General features: G+C 43.0%; 1 protein-coding gene across 1 annotated transcript; it reads right to left on the reverse strand.

Annotated features, from left to right (window-relative positions):
• Positions 1–1,546: 1,546 nt before the first annotated feature.
• On the reverse strand, positions 1,547–10,822 carry LOC136508080 (uncharacterized). Its single transcript, XM_066502696.1, has 18 exons — positions 10,510–10,822; positions 9,696–9,828; positions 9,387–9,545; positions 8,616–8,678; positions 8,451–8,540; positions 8,068–8,361; positions 7,848–7,945; positions 6,277–6,312; positions 6,047–6,167; positions 5,728–5,964; positions 5,176–5,271; positions 5,029–5,094; positions 4,814–4,852; positions 4,600–4,734; positions 3,966–4,318; positions 3,260–3,353; positions 2,688–2,873; positions 1,547–2,064 (listed from the first exon to the last, which is right to left on the reverse strand). The coding sequence occupies exons 2-18, from the start codon at positions 9,792–9,794 to the stop codon at positions 1,966–1,968; spliced, it is 2,265 nt and encodes a 754-aa protein (XP_066358793.1). The 5' UTR covers positions 9,795–9,828; positions 10,510–10,822; the 3' UTR covers positions 1,547–1,965.
• Between the last annotated feature and the right edge of the window lie 5,427 nt (positions 10,823–16,249).

Consider the following 16,249-nt stretch of genomic DNA (forward strand, 5'->3'; position numbering starts at 1 on the left):
TCTGGCTTTTTTTTACATCAACTTATTATGTATCTAGATATAACGTATGTCTAGATACATAGATCCTTTTTGGCAAGGCTCCTGTAGGGGCTTCAGCTCCGGCTCCTACAGGAGCTGTGCCAAACACCTGTTTTGGAAAGGGCTCCGCATGGGAAGCCGGTCAAGAGCCGGAGTCATTTTTTGCCTGCGCAGGAGAAGCCTAAAAAATGAGCTTCGCGTGGCTCCTTGCTGTGGGTTCACGTCGTCTAGTGCGAATGAGCCATTTTGCCAAACGTTTTCCAGAACGGCTTCAGCTCCTCCAAAGGAGCTGCTTCTTCAGATGAGCCGGAGCCATTTTCAGATGAGCCAGAACCCTGCCAAACAAGCCCATAGTAAAATCTATGTACTAGAACAGTCAAAACGAGTTATAATTTTGTACGAAGAGTTGTATATAATATTATTAATATTTATGATATTAAATAATTATCATTAGATATATTTTTATAGTATATATATATATATATATATATATATATATATATATATATATATATATATATATATATATATATATATATTTCAAAGCCAATCGGCAAGCTTTATTCATCAGATAAGAGTGTTACATCATTTGCTAATAATGCAATAATAAACGTGGGTTGTAAATCAACCCAAATACAAGAAGCTTTTGCAACTAAAGCTTGCCGAGCTAGCTCGTGGGCAACTTGATTGGCTTCTCACAATACTCGATCGTAGCCATTGGAAGATCTTTCCATATATTGTAGCAATCCTCAAAGATTGGTGCAGCCGCCGATGCCGTGAAGCCACCATCCATCGTTGTGTCGACCACTTTTTGGCATTCGTGTCATAAACATATATATTCTAGAGGTTACACAAGCACAATGCAACATGTACTCACCTCTATGAGCATCTTCAAAAACTAAGCTGACAAACCTATTGACGGGGACAGTCGAACTCAGGAGCTCAGATGCTACTGAAACTCTCATAACCACTACACTGCAGCCCTTTGGCAACATCTATGTTTTTTATTATATATGTTTAAACTTTAGATACTTTTTAAAAAAAGAATGTACATAAAATTAAATTAGTTTTGGAATGAGGGTGGTAGTTTTTACCATAATTTTGAGAGAAACTCTACATTTATACTTTAATGTCAAATGATTAGAGCCTATTTAGCAGGGCTCCTCCGGAGAACCCTGCCAAAAGTTTTGTCAAAGCAGCTGTTTTTCAATGAAAAATAGAGAAGCCAGAGACACTTTGAAAAAACCGAAAAAGCCATAAATTGTGAGTTGACTCTGGCTCCTTCGGAGGAGCCCCTCACAAAAAGCCCAGCCAACTCACATGACCCGCATTGTCGACTTGTACGATCTTGAGTTTATTATTATTATTAGGGAAAAAAATTACATAACTGTACTGCAAAGGTGCACAAAATCTCCGAGTCTCTGCAGTCTTTCTAATCCGTCGCGCATAGCAGCTCTCGAAACATATACCCAAAACAGCTTTATTGCTCCGGACATCCAGTCCACCTCTTACCCTGATCTCAAACAAACAGGTCCAAGAGCATGCGACAGGGTTAAATCCAATAATCGACCTCGGAACGTCACGGTCTGAGCCGAGCATCAGCCTTTTTTCTTACAAACGTTGTCAAAGAAAAACGAAAAAAAAAAACATATCCATTTGATCTTTATTAAGATCCCAATCTTCTACATTTACAAGCTTGGCAGCCAGCAGAGAACCTTATACCTGTGCTATGATACATCTTACTACCCGGGCAATATCAGGAACTTTACAAAGAAGCAAACAAGTCGCGATTCTGGGAACGGCTACGGGGCACAAGAGCAAAATATTTCCTCTGTAAGATGATGTTTTCCTCTCTAAGCCAAGGTGATCTTGAACAACACCATCTATCGTGCAGACATGCTGAACATATCTGGAGAACCATGTGAGCATGTACATCTGAAGCCGTGATCATCTCGACTGGACCACTCTATAATGAAGAATCAAATCTTCTGGCTTCTTCCATATATATGTTCGCACTGTAGCCAAACTCATCTCTGGTGATAGAACCTGATCCACAGAGGACACTTTAGCCCAACAGCAAAAGACAAACTATGCAGCAAATTGCTTTATAATGCAGGCCACATAAATAAATCAAGAGCAATAGGGGAAGAACATGAAATAAGCATTAGATTCTGGAGATAAGGGTAGTTTACTGCAAATACATTTCTATAATGCTTATTTACAAACATGGGAATATCAGGAAATATATGAGACAAATAAATACAGTCCCAGGAATATCTCTATTAATTCAGTTCAAACTGGAACAGAAGATATATTTCTAAAGAGCGTATGACAGAATTTACAGAAAAACTGAGTTTGACCTGCTAAGGATTTCGATTCTGCTCAAAAGGTGTCTACACACTGAAGCTAACTTTGAAAACATGGAGAGCTAAAAGTAGCACCATAATCATAGGAATCTATTGACGGAGAAAACAATTAACAAAGGTGGAAAATAAATGGAGAAAATTATCAATTGAAATCTTATGACAACACAAGCTTGTTGTACGTAGTTTGTTGTGCAATTTTCTTTTCCTACAGAAACAGGGACCGGGGTATTCTTCCATTTGTTCATAATGTAGGTAAAAACGTGTCTAACTATATAATGAAATAGCTATATTTAGAGAACTTGCCTGGTTATTGCACAATATCTCAATACATGGCTTTGTTTTTTGCCATGACTTTAGTCCAAGCCGTGAAGAACTATCTAGCGCTGAGAGCTGTGATTGAGCAGAACTCAATCCCATAACAAAAGCACCATCAGAGCCTCCATCCAATGGTTTGTCAACCACGAGTTTCTCAACCACATAGTTAGCTACCTGTACAACGAAATGGAATAGCTGTAAACTTTCAGGGAGTAAATAAGATGACTTATAGTCTTATACAACAGAAGTTCCTTTATAATGACAATAAATTACTCTATGCTATTCAGTCAAGCTGTAAATATCTGAATGATTCAAATCTAGTGTCCTGAAGCATCACTATTTTAAGATTGCATGCAAAATGGTATATGCTTGGCTAGTCCAATGCAAACATGTAGATAGTTAGCTGTTTTGCAAACTAGTTTACTAACAAAGTTCATCCCGCCCCCCACCACCCCCATCCTATCTCCAACAACCGCTTTTATCACATGTTGTGTGCTAGAGGATTCACCATTTGATGATATCTTGCATTTGCTGTGACCAATGATTTAGAGAACTCTTACCTTGTGAATTCGCAATATCCGTGGAGCACTAAGCTTCCCTTGAGTTATGTTTGGCGCAGGCGAGCCTTCAGCAGGATGTAAATAAAAGCCGCATCTGCATTACATAAAGAAATAACCCATGAAAGCAATGGTTACATAGGGCACCCAGTATCACATTTATATAGCAGGGGCCAGGGAGAGCATCATTAATCTTCAGTAGCTCAAATGTCCAGTAGGGCGTAAACAAAACCATATTGGATGCTGATGCATGTATTTGTGCACACATGTTTTTCAATAGTTCACTATCCGACTGTTTGGGCTACACAAAGCTCTAGGGACGGTCTGCATGTGATTCTCTGTATAAAGATATAGTGCAGGAGAAAAACTAACAGGACTGAATAAAGTAATATGTAGTTACCAGAACTCAAAGATGAACAATTCATTAAAAAATAGAAGTTCAATGTCTTTGAGTTAGCATACTGTTAGTAGCACATAATCACAGCTAAATAGAAATATTATGAAAGCTCTCCCCAACTGAACTGTTTTGAAGACATATCAATCACCATGAACTTAAAAACCACATTAGCTTAAAATTTAGAAAACAGAAGGGTGCTATATTATGTTCCAAGTTAATCTTTCCCAGACAACGAACAAAGTTTAAGATATATCATATATCAAGGGAACAATATCATCTGAGGAGAAATTAGGAATTGTATTGAGCATTTACTTTGTATTCTCCTTTGGATATCGATTGTGAGTAACACAGTCCACACACCACCATGGAAGATCACCCTCAGTTCCATCCAAATCGGTAATTCTCTTTCTCCAAGGCCCTCCACTAGAACCTTCCGTGATAATTGAGGGAGGTGAAACTGTAGAAAACTCAAATGATGGAAGCACATGAGTTGCATGGTTTTCAGTGACATCGTCCACCTCAGATCTTGACCGGGGCGAGTCTTTTGATGGAACATCTTTCCCTATTGAACTATCACCATTAGACAAGCTGTGCGAACTAGATTTCTGCTTTCTTTTACTCCAATGAACTAGCAAACCCCGAAGGGTCTCTTGAGCCAAATTAATCTGCACAATTATTGGGAGAACCATTCAGAAGATGAGATTGGGTAGACTCAGTATCTCACTTCACTGAACTGTAGGTAGCAGCAATCATAGTTTTGCCAAAATGCATGTTATTGATGTGTCATAAATACTATTCAGCAAATAAGAATTAAAAATCCATCAATGATGAAAAGTATCTTTCCTACACTCTTAACAGCAATATTCAAAGGGCCAACAAAATTCTATAGACTGAAGTGTGAAAACAGATGTAACCAGTACACACAATGATATGTTGCTGTACAAACCTTGAGATCTTCTTGTGCTCCAGCAACATTTAGATCAACCGCATATATTTCTGCAGAAAAGCATTGTGGAGTATCCAGGTGGACAGACAAGCATCCTAATCGAGCATCCATGGTGAACCAAGCAGGTATGCTTACCTAATAATCAATAATCAATTAACAAATTACACAGCATTTTTTTTAATAAAACATAGAAATCATGACATTTCAGTAATACCATCTCAAACAACTCCTTTTTCTTATCTTCGAAAGAAACCTGCATAATCAAAATGAAGGAGTTTAGCATTCTACAAAAATCTTGCTAGTTCAAAAGGCTATCAAGTAAGAACTGCTGTGATTAAAAAATGGGATACAAATGAGCAGATTTTAGTTCTTAACAATGTGTATAAATCCGAGGGAAAAACATCCAAGAAATTGAGGACAAACAATAACCTTGCCAAAGTCTTCAATAACAGCACCGCGGGTGATCTCCCACAATTTGACTGAACCAGTGGTATCCTGCATTGAAGGAGATGAGTGCACATATCATGATGCCACTCTTTGCAGTTTAGTAATAAAGGATAAGTAAAAAAATCTCACCTTTGTCAGTACATGCCTTCTATTATTCATTATCTCATGTTGAATTATTGCTGGAACTCCTGGGATAACAAATGATGGCTCTTTGTATACAGGAACCTAAAATGAAATAGATTGCAAGCCCTTATTAATTACCATTAGTTAAAATTACACTAGAGCCTAGAGGGCAACAACCGAATAGTAAGTAGGTTAAGAAGTTAAAGTGAAACCGTTAATCACCAGAATACTAGACTGAGAAGAAAGACCTACTGGGAGTACTTGGGAAAGATCTCAAGCTTAAGCTTATTTCTTTACAGAACTTTTTAGATCCTATGCAATTAATACAACCAAAAATAGCACTTAGACAAGTTCAAGTTAACCTCTACACCTGCAAGTATGGTGTCAACTATGCACAACAGACACCCATATTATGGTCCGTATATTTCATACTACTAGTAAACAGAGTAACTTAATGGTGTCTCTGCAGAAACCCAAAAATCATGGCATGTGGTACAGCATCTTCAAAAAAAGAAATATAATTTGACCAAAGAAGATAACCCTCATGCTCATGCTTACAGGTGCTGATCCTTCTAAAGATGCTCTTGCCCTTGAGAATGACAAATTCCCAGCTAAGAATGTACCACCCTTTTGGAAGACCTTTTGGGGTGTGCGCCCTTCAGCTGGCCATCCATAAACAGAAGAATCAGTTGTTGCCACCCATATTGTGTCATCTTGCAGAGACAACTGTAGAATAGGGTATTCATTTGTGCACAGTAAAACACTCTCTCTTGTGGACAAATCAGTTAGGTATACCTGCAATACAGGGAATACATAAAAGTTCAGAATGAAGAAGTATAGTGACTATTCCATAACACACACAAAACAATTAACTCACAGATTGGTCTCTTCCACCACTGTAGACATGACCAAATGAAGGAGTGCTTGCAAGCGCCCAAACTGAATCAGTATGCACAGCATAAGAATGAACACAACGCTGCTGTCCTAGATCCCATAGTCTGCAAAGTATATAAAAATATGTACCTATGATGTCAAACTAATCACAGCATTTATGCTAAGCACATGGAACAGAGGGAGATGGTTGGGATGTTGGAGCTGCGTGTTTACCTTATCATGGAATCAGATGATCCTGATAGGCAATACCTGAAAACATCGTTAAAAAATGATTAGCACGTGGTTTGGTGAAAGCAGACTTAACTGATAGGCCACAGTGAGAGATCACTCAGTGTTATCATCCAGAAAATCAGTATTTTGACCATACAAAAACATATTCAGGTTAAAATGTGAAAAAAACCAGCTGCCTCCAGGTACACCACCATGGTTTAACCATCATAGTCATAGTTATATAATGTGTCACATAAGCGGATAAGCCATTTCCACATCAACTCATTTGCACTAACATGAAAGTGGATTACATGCCACATTACTCAACTTGGATGGTAACCAGGACATCGACTCTGCAAACTAAGGTCACCATTGACGTTAACATGTTAATCTAAACGGTTAAATTCCTCATTTGAACTGATTGATGATATAAACAGTTATTTCTGAGTGCTGACTGACTCCAAATAGTGTTTCTGGAGCAAACATTATCCTATATGCACTGCATTAAAAGATTGCTGACCATGCATCCATAAACAAACTTCTCTTTATGCACAAATAATTATAAGTCCAAAATATTTCTGAGCAAGCAGTAAACCAGGCAAGCTGAGTACTAGCATGGTAAACAACAAGGAAACACAGATGTCTTGGTATTACAACAGTCAACATATGTAAACTCATCCATAAAGCCAAAGGGCGCCTAGCTCAAACGGTTAGGTGACCCAGCGGCACTCCTTAGGTCCTGGGTTCGACTCCCTGTGGGAGCGAATTTCAGGCTGAGGTTAAAAAAATCCCCTTGTCCGTCCCCATAACCAAAGCACTGGGGGGGGGGGGGGGGGGGGGGGGGGGGGGGGGGGGGGGCACCGGCCCAATTCTCACTTGGGCGACGGAAAGCCACCGTGTAAGGGTGGGGGGCGGGGGTTTTCTCGGCCGGGTGAGAAGGTCCTTCTTATTTGAAATGCTGCGGGGGCAGTCTTAACGCCCCCCCCCCCCCCCCCCCCCCCGGTCGAGTTTTTTTTAAAACTCATCCATAAACAAACTTCTCTTTCATGCACAAATAATAGAAATCCAAAATCTTTATGAATGAACAGTAAGTGCATGTTCGGATGCTGTAGCATCAAGAAACCATAGTATTAAGAAACTGCAGTTTTAGAACCCATAGATGTGCAAAACCAAGGTTTAGAAAGAAGAGGTAGAGTGGAATTTTTAAAACTCCAAAAAGACTACAGTTTTACAAAATACTATTATGGTTTTCAAAACCAAAAAGTTTGTTGCATCCAACACTTCATGGTGCTCCAAAACTTATGTGTTTCGCAAAACCATGGAATTTTTCTAAAACTCAAAAAATACTTTGCATCCAAACAGGGCCTAAATTGTAAACCAGGAAACACAAATGTCTTGGTATTACAACTGTCAATTTGTCAACACATGCGTACATACGTAAACTCAAACATTACTGATACATAATCATGGCAGCATTTAGGATGAAAGTGAAGTGTGCGGTGATAAGGAAGATGTGGTTCAATGTTTAAGCAATGTCGTCAAGGAACTGGAACAGCATATGCCTAGACACCAACCTCCCTGTAGAATCAACAAGTAAGGCCCTGATATTGTCAGTGTGCCCTCTCAATTTCATGTTTTTTGAACCTGTTCTCGGATCCCACACTCGGACAACCTGCAAATAAAGTAAATAGTTCTTTAGGGGGGTGGGGATGCCTACTGAAACTGGCTGTTGACTGGTCTCCTAATCACAGAGAAAAAATCCATATTTATACTGTTAGATGAAGAGTGTGATACCTTTTCAGTGCCACCAGAGAGAAGAAGGGTTCCTGTATCATTCATAGCCAGTGCATAAACTGAGTCTTTGTGACCTTTGGCGGCAATTGGATTGTACCCATGTGATTGACCATTAGAGGAAGCAATATTGCTACTAGAATTTACGCTGCACAATGTTGACAAAGCAGGCCCAGAGTTTCCATTAGGAACCTCATCCTCTTTGGCATCCACATATTTTGCTACAGGAGCAAGAGCAGCATCAAGGTCCCAAACGAAAACCTCACCACCAAGACCACCAGAGGCTACAATATTGCTCTACAATTCAGAGGCACAAAAACAACTGTAAAACCAAAAATGACAAAGCTAAAAGTACCACAGAAAAGCACAAGCGTGGATAATATTACATTCTTCTCAGCAGCAGCGAGACAAATCACGTAATCAGAATGCTGGCGGAGAGTCCTGGTACAGGCACCATCAGAGAAGCAATTCCAGACCTGTGAAGTTAGGAAATGAAAGATGTGCACGCCCAGCGAACAATATTTAAGAGGAGAAAGTGTTAGGCAACAAACCTTTATTGTGGTGTCTGAGGAACAGGAAACAAGCTTTTCTCCAACTATAATGGCATCATTAACCTGCAGAATAAAGAAAAGTTTAAACAATATAAAACACCCAGCCATGCTACTATTCCACTTACAAACAGAAATTAAGTGTTAGTTTCAAACTCCCAAGGAGGTATCTCTAAATACACTGCCACCACCTTCCCAAATTTCCAGGCATATTAGGACACAGATAACTACTAATCCTAAAGCAAGCGATTACTCTTCTTTACAGGTTACGTTGTTTTGTTCTAAAAAAAATAACAAAGCATCTAGCAAATATGCCAAACAAAAAAAATAATTTGAAGTCCCGCTTTGACATTAGCCCTTTGTTAAATTTTGTCGAATATAAACCAGTGGTGCTCTGATTTAAACATTGCAACTAAGAACGGAAAAAAGAAAAAGTAAAGAAGAAAGGGCAGAAAATAATGGAAACCAACTTGAACATATCAATCTAGATGTCTGTTAATAAAACGAACTCAAAATGTCAATTAAAATGTTGATGGTAAAATATATGGACAGTTTGACACTAGAACAAATGTGCTAAGCTTTGGATCCAAATAGTAGACCTCAGACATCATGTTAAATATATAGATGGGGGAATGGATATGATAGGCCTAACTCGGAGAGAACATTTGAAAGAAACATAACTAAATTTATGAACACAATGGCTATTTCAAGCACTGGTTGCTGTTTCAAACAGCAAGTCTAGTTGAGTAAAAAAAAAGAAAGAAAAAGGCCTACCCAATCAACATGAGACTCAAAAGTTGCTGAGAAGCTTGCATCCCCATTATTTAATTCCCATCTTTTCAAGGTACCATCACGACTCCCGCTAAAAAGATAATCGCTTGTACTAAATGTGGAACCATTTAGATAAGCCAAGCAATTGATCCCCGCACAATGCTGAAAACAAACAGAAATAAATGCATTAGCAAGACCTTTGAATGAAATATGGATTGTTTCAAATGTATATATTAGACCTGCAAACAGCTAGTTCTAAAGGGAAAAACTGAAAGAGCTGCAAACGATGACTTATTTTAATAGACAGCATACCTTTTTATCATCAGCATCATTGAGCACATATGTGAAGCGCTTCTCCTTTCTCGGTCGAGTCGAGCCAGCCGTATTACCAGCACTCCCAACACGATGCATTGAAGGAACCTATCTAAACTCGGAGCAGCTAAACCTACAAAGTAGTGATAAATATTTCATAAGGGCACTAGGATCACAACTAATGCATGCTAGTATGGTCCACCATAGCACAAGAAGAAATAGCTTTCAGCAAGTACCTAATCTGAAAAATCTGTGCATAGATAGAGAAGGTACAAAGAACATCTAGATAGAGAAGGTACAAAGAACATCTAGTAGTGCCACACATGCATGACCGCCCTCGTGTGAAACGTGGCAATTCAGAAATCAAAATAACGGAAGGTAGACACTCTGGGCCTCCCATATATATTAATAAGATCACTTAATGCCAAAAACAGCATTTCCTAAAATTTATCAGCTGAAAACTTCACACATGTATCCAAACAAGCTAGTTAAACTACGGAAACGGGAGCATGGGTTCAATGAGCAGTTCAACGCAAAAGACACATGAACCTAAGTCTGTGCCGATAACACTGGCACTCACAACTAGAGAATAAGGTCAAAATTCTACCAACCGCTGCAACACTGGCTCACACGTGCGCCCAAGCTGGAATCCGAGCACGACAGAAATCAAACTCGGCACGAATCAAGCCATTAATCGGTAACAGCGGTGATTCAAAACAGTGGAGATGGAGCGATCAGTTGTTAAAGGCTGAACTATGAACTAAGCAGCGTGACCACGATACGCAGTCCGCAGCAAGCAGCAACCGATCGTCACCTGGAATCGAGCGACGTGCGGCGATCGGCGGCGCGGCGGCGTCGGGACGCGGCCACGGCCAGCGCGGGGGCAGCAGATCTAGGGTTTAACGCGCCACGGCGCGGCCGAGGGCGCCCCAGAGGAGGGCGGCGGGAGAGGCGGAGCGTGCGGAGGCGAACCCGGAGGCCTCCGCGGGGCGATGGAAGCGGATGGGCTGCTGCTGCAGCGGCGGCGGTGGGAGTTGCCCGCGGCGAGTGTCGGACGCGACGGGGCAGGGGAGGACGGGGGTGGAGGAGCCGAGGACGGCAAGGTGGGTGTCGTGTAGTTGGCTATGACTGGGTGGGCCGGGCCGGGCCGGTCCCGGGGACGCTTGAGTGACGTTACTTCGTGGTCCGCATGAAACTGAGCTCGTCTGGACTGGGCTGGGCGGGTTGGATGCGCATGCGTTGGATCATGGATGGCTTGTGCACGGGCCCAGGCTGCGAGCCACACAGCAAATCGCGGACTCCAGTGGCGACTTGCTGGTACGGATTATTTACTCTTCAGTCTAAAAACACTGTTCATGCTGGAACGTTGTGAGAGAAAAATTACTGCTTCGGCTGGAAAAATAAGACGAACAAGCCGGCTTTTTTCCGGGCCGAAAACAGCCCGCTTTCGGCTAAACGCATAACGAAACGGCTCCGCCCAAATCGCGGACTCGTGCAGTGCAGTTGTTATTGACAACTACTACTATACAGTTGTAGTACTACATACTCCTACTGCGTCTCCTTTGTTAATTACATGATCAAAATCAATGGTGAATTGTCAGAAGAGTTCTGTCCGGAGAGGAGGCTGCGCCAAGGCGACCCAATGTCGCCGTACCTTTTTCTTCTATGCGCACAAGGGGTTCTCCGCCTTGTTGGCTCACCCAGAGCGGGAGGGTAGACTGCACGGAATTAGGATCTCTAGAGATGCCCCGACGGTCTCGCACCTCCTCTTCGTTGATGATCATGTGCAAGGCTTGTCCAGGGAAAAGTGTGGCAGCTAAAAGATATTTTGAATGTGTATGAAGAATGCTCTGAACAATTGATCAATGTCGACAAATCGGCTGTAATGTTCAGTACAAACACAAGCTCTGGGGACAGGCAAGGAGTTATGCAAGCTTTGAGTATCAATTCGGAAACAATGAACGAGCGGTACTTGGGAGAGCCCGGACGAATGTTTTTGCATACCTAAAGGAGAGAGTTTGGCAGTGCATTCAGGGTGGAAGGAAAAACTGCTGTCTAGAGCCGGAAAAAGAAGTGCTTATCAAGGCTGTGGCACAAGCGATTCTGGTCTTTGCGATGGGGTGTTTTGACATCACATCACCAAAGAAATGTGCTCCAAGATTAGTTCGATGATAGCAAGGTTTTGGTGGAACATTCAGGACAGGGAGAAGTGCATGCACTGGCTCAGTTGGGAAACGCTGGTGAGCCGAAAGTCAGATGGGCGGTTTGGTTTCAGAGACCTCCACTCCTTCAACATGGCCATGTGGGCTAAACAGGGGTGGAGAATCATCCAAAACCTGGAGTCCTTATCTGCCAGGATCCTAAAGGCCAAATATTTCCCTGGAACGCACCTGCTGAAAGCGAGAGTGAAAGAGGGTTGTTCGTACACCTGGAGAAGCATCTTACAAGTGTTCTAAAAAAACATCTTACAAGGGGTACAAACTCTCTTTTTTTTTTTGCGATCGTGCCGTGGCACGTTTTTCATTAAGCAGAAGTAGAGTTCGTTACATCTTAAGGTAGCCACGGTAATCCAGTGATTACCAAGACCAACGACCGAACAACACGCAACGTGGTTGTGATTACACAACAATAAACCACGACAAACCGGCTAAGCACACGGCCTACATATCCTCGGCGTCAAACCCGGTCAAATGTAAGTTCATGGCCACTGGGTCAAAATCGCCCAAAAACAGCACCTGCAGTGTGTTCTGCTTGTAGGCCGACATGGGGGCCGCAAAGGCTGACATGGGGGCCGCAAAGGCCGCCCGGAACTTTTGAACGACCTCAACGTCCACAGCGTTGGTGTCGACGCCGATGCCAAGCTTCTACAAGAGAACGTTCTGCGCCTGGATCGTGGCGATGGCCACGCGGAGTTTCGCGGTGAGGCGTACGCTTGCACCTCGGCGTGAACCCAGACTTTGGCGTCTTGGATCTCCTGAGCTTGGGGGCAGCATGAATGATGGGGGGCTCTAGAGGGACGCATATATGTGACTCGAGCTCTTCCTGAAGCGACCGGAACAGCGTTGGGCGGGGGGAGGGGGGTGCAAAGAGTCCGCGCAGCGCCGTCCCCGTCATCGGAGGTCGACTGGACGTCGCTAGGAGGGTTGTTGGCCATCTCCACCTCCGCACCCTCCTCTGACACAACAGCACCTGCGACTGCTGGCAGGCACTCAGGTGCTATTGAGGCCGCTGGTCGGCTCGTGGCGTACGAGGTGGCAAGTTCGTCCAGCATTGGGTCGACGGAGGCGACCCACACAGTGCGCCCTTCCTCTCCATGCGCTGCATCACCCGCGACAACCATCCGAGGAGGCATGCACTGCATAGGTGATGACGGTGGCGGATCCATCATGCACTGAGTAGCCATCGCTGGACAACTGTTGTCCATCAACGAAGCTCGAACCTCCTGAGAAGGCGAACACCTCAGTGCTGGCGCACCCGCTGCGCGTCGCACGACATGCGAGGCGGCGAGCTCCTCCAACATTGGGTCGAACCACGCGGGTGGCACCGTGCTCGCACATGGCTCCAACCCTAGTGCCAACGCCAGCGGATCAGGGGCGGAGAAGCAGAGTGCAGCAGCAGAAGCAGCTGCGCTGTAGTTGTGGTCGGCAGGCGCACCCGTGGCGATGTCCTTCTTCGTCCAAGTCTGGCGCCATCGCTGCCGTCGTCGTCGTCTGCTGCTGCCGGCGCCCCCTCGGCCCTTGGTGTGGCACCCTCCGAACTCGGTGGACCACCATGCGGCGCATGCTGGGAGGGCGGGTGGCTGTCACAAGCAGACTACCGTGGTAGGTTGGCACCCTTCGCCGCTGTCGCCGTAGTCCTAGGTCGAGTGCACTCCTTGGCGAGGTGGTGGAGGCCATGGCAGCGCAGTCAATGCTGTGGCAACCGGCAAGTCGCAACACGGTGCGAGCAGGAGAGACGGTTGAAGCATCTGCCGTGAAGCTCTACGGGGATCCTCCGAGCATGTGGGAGTTGCTTTTGGTGATGCTCAACCGCGGCGGCCGCAGGTTGCGTCTCCTACCATGGGAGGATATCCAGCTACCCATCGGCGTTGGGGGGCGGAGACCCGTCCACGACGGCCAAGGCTTTGGCGGGCAGGGATACGACCATCCAATGGTCGAGCAACAAAGCCGTGCACCAGCTAGGGGCGTGGCCGGCTGCGTCTCCTCCACCTTCGCCCAGATCCCTGCCGCACAGCGCCCGCCCCGCTACAGGCTCGAATTGTGACTAGACGAGTCTTGGCGGGCGGCGGGGACACAGGTACTGACTTTGCTGGGTGACGAATGACGTCGAGGTAGGTCATGGGGTGGTCGTCATCGGACTCCTCGCCGTCTTCTGCGGTAGAACCACCTAAAATAACTCACTTCCAGAGGTGCTTGCCGTCCATTAGACACTAAACACCCCAAGAGTGAGCTAATTAAAACAGTTATGTCGAGCACACCCCATGGGAGAACCCGAAAATCCATATTTTTCAATAGGATCATAAATGGAAGAATAAAGCTTACAATATTTTAGTTATTTCTTACATCACTTTTCATGCATCATCAGAGTATAATATTTATTGTTTATAACAGCGAAATATAACCATATTATCAGAGTTTTAGCGGAAATAAAATCATTTAATGACAAGTTAAACATTAACATGATGATCCGTTATATACATCATAACATATTATAAGTTTTTTCCATTGTAAAACATTTTGGGTGGAAGTTTCAAATAAACTCTATGTCCGCAACGTTAAGAAAATCCTCGCTGAGCCCACCAGGAGGTTTCCACACACAAGTGTCAGCTCCACATGTTTCTATCACCTGCAACAGGATAGAGCAAATCCTGAGTACTTAATTGTACTCCGCAAGGCTTACCCGTTAGGAGGAAAGAAAAGACTCTAAGGATATGTAAGGCTATCTGGCTTGTGGGTTATTGCATCTACGGAAGCATTACTAACACGTGCGTCCTTATATTAAATTTCATTAGCAGTCATTATTAGTTCATTAACTAACCATTCTATGTAAGCACGTGTGCTACTTTTCAAGTAGGTGGTAAGCAATCAGAACCATTTTACCATCTTTTATATTCTAGTTCTTACTATGGTGCTAGATCATAGCCAAGTCGTATCATATCATACGACGATTCATGAACCAATGTATCCTAGCTGGGTACCCCGAAACATACGTCCCATTTGTACCCCAGGCACAAACAAGACCAACCCACCACTCTCCTGTCAAGGGATCTAGGTCTTCGTCCAAACTTAGACTCTAAGCCCCCACTCCTGAGTCCCGGACTCAGTGTGGTGCTAGGACCTTCACCATCCCTGCCTCCCATCAATCGGTCCGGAAAGAGCCGGAACCCACAACAAGAGAGCAACGAGCCTTTCCGTTTCCATAAGCAAGTATGTGCTCAGGATAATAAGTCTGTGAAATGACTAGAATCCGATGCAATCGACGGTCCTCAATCGATATAGGCGGAACAAATGCAATCCAAGCCTTGCTCGAATGACTAACCAAGTCCAGATCCAAAGTACCATTCCACCTGGTCTCCAATTATCATTCATTTATATTCCATGTGATAGTAATATAACAACAACAATAATATTTTTTCTATCTTCTCTCGCGAGTGATTGATAATCACTCGACTTCTACCGGATCCTATAGCATAGCAATCTACACGATCCTGACATACTAGTAGGACTTATAGGATAAGGATATATATATATATATATATATATATATATATATATATATATATATATATATATATATATATATATATATATATATATATATATATATATATATATATATATATATATATATATATGGTGTGTGTGTATGTGTGCGCGCAAGTGGTTTTCATTCAACTCTTTAAAACTTAATGCACAAGCATAAGAATAAGTACAGAATAATAGGGGTTATGCACTAGGGCTTGTTTGTGTAAGATATAACCAAGTTAGCTTTCATCTTGGTGGCACGATCATCAAGTCACCATCTGCTTCCGCTACTCCCGATGACTCCGCGATCCAGCATCGCTCCTATCATGAAATACGTGGATGCAACGCACGGACATAAGTAATCAACAGCAACCGCAACTCTAAAATACGATTACGCCTTGCAAGCTAACGAGCTAGCTCTAATGACTAACATACTAAGCCATGTATCCACGTGGTCAAGTAAGGCTCGTTTCTGGAAAATGTTTTTGTTCTACAAACCCCCAATTATTTTTGACATTTGATTGATTAAATATATATTTTCGTAATAGGGCTCATTAAGTTACCTTAACAAACTAATTTATACGGAGCTACAAAAATTACAGTGAGCACCTAATATTGTTAGGAATCTACTATAAAAATTTCAGGGCCAGTACTACTGTCAATTCATCACAATAATTCATACAAGTTCATGTTTTACCCATTTTAAGTGTTTCAAATTAATTAGTCTACTCTTGAAAATTCTATGAAACTAAGTGAACAAAATACATTAGCAGATAGGTCATGATTTTAGAAACCTAACAAAATTGGTTT

The sequence above is a fragment of the Miscanthus floridulus genome, chromosome 15, assembly GCF_019320115.1.
Source record: "Miscanthus floridulus cultivar M001 chromosome 15, ASM1932011v1, whole genome shotgun sequence".
NCBI classification, from domain to species: Eukaryota; Viridiplantae; Streptophyta; class Magnoliopsida; order Poales; family Poaceae; genus Miscanthus; species Miscanthus floridulus.

Coding starts and splice junctions, on each gene's coding strand:
- LOC136508080 (XM_066502696.1), bottom strand. CDS start 9,794: ATGCATCGTGTTGGGAGTGCTGGTAATACGGCTGGCTCGACTCGACCG. Junction 5,965..6,046: donor GTGGTGGAAGAGACCAATCT/GTGAGTTAATTG, acceptor CCTGTATTGCAG/GTATACCTAACTGATTTGTC. Junction 3,354..3,965: donor TATCCAAAGGAGAATACAAA/GTAAATGCTCAA, acceptor TATGTAATGCAG/ATGCGGCTTTTATTTACATC.